Below are 4,447 nucleotides of genomic sequence, written 5' to 3'. Positions count from 1 at the left end.
TTTTTTTTAGTTTTTTTTTATTTTTTTTCATAATTATTTATTTAATAAATAATTTTAAGAATTCTCAGATTACCCTACCTCACGCAAACGAATCCTCGGATCTCCGGACCGGACCAGAATTTCGAGGCGGTTCGGGCCCAGGGACAACGCTGGAACAAGCGAGAAAACGACCGACCGACCGACCGACTTCATCTCCAGTGCGTAGCCAATCGGAACTTTTCTCTCTCGGAACTTCCTCAGGGGAAGTCCGTGACTTGAAACGAAATAACAGAATACCTTCGGAAAAAAAAAAAAAGAAAAGAAGAACAGAATAGAGAGGAGAAGGCAAACAAAGAAGCAGCGGCCAGAGCGAGATATGGAGGACTTCTGGTGGAGGATATACCGGGGGGACCCGGGGGTGCCGCACACCAACCCGGATCGGTTCGTGAACACATGCATGGCCATCTTCGCCTTCTCCGCCGTGGCCTGCTTCAACTCCTTCATGCGGCAGCAACTCTCCCACCACTTCAAGTCAGCCACCCATCCCTCTCCCTCCATCATACATTATCTCGTCTTCTCTTATTTCCCCTTATATTTGTATTTTTTTGGTTCTTCCCCCCAGGAATAACAAGGGTTGGACAATGGATTGTCTCTGGTTTTTGATATTGCTTTATTCCCTCTACGCTATTTATCCTTGATGGTCAAACTACTATTCAGATATCTGGAAATTTATATTTTTCACTACGTGCTGCACTTCAAGGTTGAATACTGCCTTCAGGATGCAAGACTAAGTGTTTCGTATTATGGTAAATGGTGGTGGTTAGAGATAGTCTTGAGGAATGGATATATGAAACTTATGGTGTTTGGAGTTTGCGTTGCAGTAGTAGAATAATGTGGAAATACAAATTACCAAGGTTAAGTAGATGGCCTAACTTTCACTGATAAATTGGAATCTAGATAATAGAGATTGTTGTGGCAGTTATGGGAATGCATAGTATAGGTGGGACATGTCTTCAAAGTGATTGTGGTACATTGCTTTATATGGATTTGCAAAGTTCCATCTAGTTTCTTATTCATTGAGAATGAGATTTGTTCCCTGCTTCAAGTGTTGCGAGGTTTTTGTGTGGCATAATAGGTGTCTGTATGATTCTCTTATAATATTTGCAATGATTCTAGCAGAGGTGAAAATGCATTGTTGTGGCACTGAAAATGCCTGGTATTCATCGCTTCTTTCTAATTGATCATAGCGGTAAATGAGGATCTATATCTCATGAACTAGTTCTAAGAGGTTGTCACGTACCATCAAGGAATGTTTTTTACAGAATAATACTTTGGCATTTGATCTTTGATCCTTTTCTTAGATGTGATTTTCTAAGTAATACTTTTAGGTACAAAAAAACTTGGAAGTAGTCACCGGATTCATCCTGGCAAACGCGTTTAATTCCATAGTTGATGTATCTTTTAATATGTGCAAATGAAAGTGTTGATTTTTAATTGGATATTGGAGCTTTATAGAAAACTTGGAAGTTTTGCTTTAATATCTTTTTAAAGCATTCCTCAATATCCAAGACAACAGTCACCATATGACCTTCTGTCCATAACTATAATCATAATCATTAGCTTTTACTCAATTGCATAGGGTTGGTTTGGTAAACATTTATTCATGGATCACTGATATTAAGGTCCCCGTCACTGAAGTTGTTTCAAAATCTTTCCCCTTCTCTTTCCTGACCCTCTGACACAAATGAGTAAAGTAAACTAATTGTTTTTTTATTGATCAGTATAAAAAGCTATGTCAATTGTTGTAATCAACGTCTCTTCAAATTCGCTTGCCATTTTTTTATGTGGTATTCTGGTGAGGGAGGAAATAAATCACAGAAAAAGTGCTCCCATCGGTGCAAAAATTATAGAAGGTCTGTGTTCTCCATTGTCTCAAAATAAGCTGTAAATCATTTGCTGCTTATCATGAAAATCTTGAGTTTCACATTCACAATATAGGTTAATTGACAGTTTTTTTTTTTATAAAAAAAAATTGAAGCCTTCCAAATTTGACTCTATGGACTCTCCTCTCTCCCTTTGTGTCTTTACTAGAAAGTGTATAATGGGGTTCAAAATAAAATTGAAAAAATAAGATGAATATCGTTGATATTAGTCAATATATTTGCTTTTACACTCAATTTTTCTTAGACCTATTGGGAAAAAAATTGCTGGCATTCTTGGCATTTCTGTTTCCTCTGGTGGATGAGGTGAGGAAGGAGTGAAGTTCTGAGTTTCAAGCTTCATCTTGTGACTAAGAAGAGAAAGAGGCAGAGGATGTTGTATGATGGGAGTTGTGGAAGGGAAGAGTTTAAGTTTTTTTTGAACTTCTTCTTGTGCAATGATAAAAAAGGCAGCCTAGTACATGAGGCTTCCACCATTACAGGGTCTAGGAAGGGTCAAATACATATAGCCTTACCTTTGCATAGCGGCTATTTCCGTGTTTCAAACATCTAGCCTCCAAGTCATGATGGAGCAATCTTGCCATTGCATCAAGGCTCACTCTATCTTGTTTGCACCATGATGAGTTCTGAAAACATGTCTAATTTTTGTTATTGGTTAGTTTTCTTTTGGCTTCCTTGGTGTACTCTTCTAATGCCTTATGTTATGTAACCTTTTGCATATCTTTTTGGAGTAGCAAGTTTCACCAAAAACTGCATTGGCTTTCTACTTGTTATTAAGGACGTTTTTTGATGCTTTCATTTTTCTTGCATATCACTGTTTGAAAATTTGCTATCACTGCCTTTAATCTTACTCTGTGGGGATCAAACTAGATCATGTAGCAGGATCCATGGACTAATTACAGCTCATCACATTTCCATAGACTCAGTATTTGTTTTATCATTTGCAGACTAAGACTTTTAGTTTTTCGTTTTCTTGATTTTATAAAATGCTATTACTTCTTGCAACTTTTGGTACCAGAAGTAGGACATGTTCATGGTTTTTCCATCCCTTGCTTCTAATTTGACTAGTCTACTGTCTCTTTGAAATCCCTCATGATTGTAAAAGTTGTAATGAGCAATACATTAGCATGTTCTTGGTGTAGCTGTCCCACATTTTTTGTTGTTTTCATTGCATCAATCATGCAGCAAACATGCATATCATCACTTGGATCTCAAATTTACTGTTTCAGAAAGTCTACAGTCTAAATCTGCCTTTCTGTTTTTTTTTTTTTGGTTGGGGGGGGGGGTTTGGGTGTGGGTTTCCTGCAGTTGGGATGATAAGGCCCTGATGTTTGATCATCAGCACCGGAAGAAAGCTATGGAGAAGCAGCAGCAAATCAGTTTAAGGTTGATTACCATGATCCTTGTTACCGGCCATCACAGTCATTTGCAACAGCTTCTCTTGTTTCTTGTTCCTGTTTTGTTTCTGAACAAATTTTTTGACAGATTTTATCTGCTCTATAGCTGGCTTCTTGATTCCTAAATTTGTGGCCGGCCTTTTTGTCCTGCCTTACCATGTTGGCTCAGCCAAATATTTAGACCATATGGCTGAGTCAAATATGGGTGGTCACAAGCTGATATATGGTTGTCAAGGAAGTTACACCCTGCATCTATCTCGCTGCCTGTCCTGCCTTTGCCTTGTATTAACTCATTTCTGTTTTTATTTGTTTATTCTATTTTTCCAGTGGAAAGAGTAAATAAGCAAGCCACCATGGGAATTACTGCGGTTGGACCGTCTACATTCCTTAGCTGAAGTGCCTCTAATATGTCTGTCACTTCGAGTTTCATTTGGGTCTGGAATAAGGAGCTTTGAATGTACATGGTTGGGGTCTGCTAGATAGGTTTTCGGGCATAGAAGTTCGTTGATAAACTAGTTGCATACCATACAATTTTTTTAAATGCAGCCATAGTTAGTTCTTTTTTTGTTTTTTCTTTTGTTGTATCATTAAATCAACTTCTTGCATTGCCATGGTTATTCAAAGATAATATTTGGACAGAATATATTCTCTATGCTAAACCATTGGTTCCTTAATTTAAATGTTTCGTGGAGGCCTTGAATGGCAAGTGTGCATGTTCCTTATCGAAACAGATGTCCTTGTGAGCAGCATTTCATGATGATTTTATCAATATTGGAGTTTGCTTTGCAGATATAGCTGTCAATCTAAGGCAAGAATAGGTCAGAGGGTTCCTTTCTTCCTTTTTTTCTTTTTTTTTTTTTTTTGGGTAGAACCAAGAGGTGTGAATTGGAAAAATACTATATGTTTTCTTCAGTTTATTTTTCTGCAGTGTATGTAACTTTCAGCAGTCCCTACAGGCCTTGGCCCATAGAATTGGACAAGGACACCTTAAATTATTGTGAGGCTGTTTGTAAAATAAATGTTTGGACGTCTGTTATTGTAATTGTAGGTTGCATTTGAACTACAAAAGGGGTCTAAATTATGTAACTCTAGTTGCAGTTCCAAGCAGCCTCTGCACTGAAATTTAATATT

General features: G+C 37.7%; 1 protein-coding gene across 1 annotated transcript; it reads left to right on the top strand.

Annotated features, from left to right (window-relative positions):
• The first annotated feature begins 241 nt into the window (after positions 1 to 241).
• On the top strand, positions 242 to 4,002 carry LOC105057548 (uncharacterized). The gene is made up of 3 exons (XM_019852992.3): positions 242 to 510; positions 3,228 to 3,305; positions 3,644 to 4,002. The coding sequence occupies exons 1-3, from the start codon at positions 356 to 358 to the stop codon at positions 3,657 to 3,659; spliced, it is 249 nt and encodes an 82-aa protein (XP_019708551.1). The 5' UTR covers positions 242 to 355; the 3' UTR covers positions 3,660 to 4,002.
• Positions 4,003 to 4,447: the final 445 nt, after the last annotated feature.

The sequence above is a fragment of the Elaeis guineensis genome, chromosome 2, assembly GCF_000442705.2.
Source record: "Elaeis guineensis isolate ETL-2024a chromosome 2, EG11, whole genome shotgun sequence".
NCBI lineage: Eukaryota > Viridiplantae > Streptophyta > Magnoliopsida > Arecales > Arecaceae > Elaeis > Elaeis guineensis.
This window is presented reverse-complemented; position numbering and strand designations above follow the sequence as displayed.

Bases quoted from the DNA above. Each gene is read 5' to 3' on its own strand.
- LOC105057548 (XM_019852992.3), top strand. From the start codon at position 356: ATGGAGGACTTCTGGTGGAGGATATACCGGGGGGACCCGGGGGTGCCG. The intron at 511-3,227 runs GTCAGCCACCCA...GGTTTCCTGCAG, and splicing joins CAACTCTCCCACCACTTCAA to TTGGGATGATAAGGCCCTGA.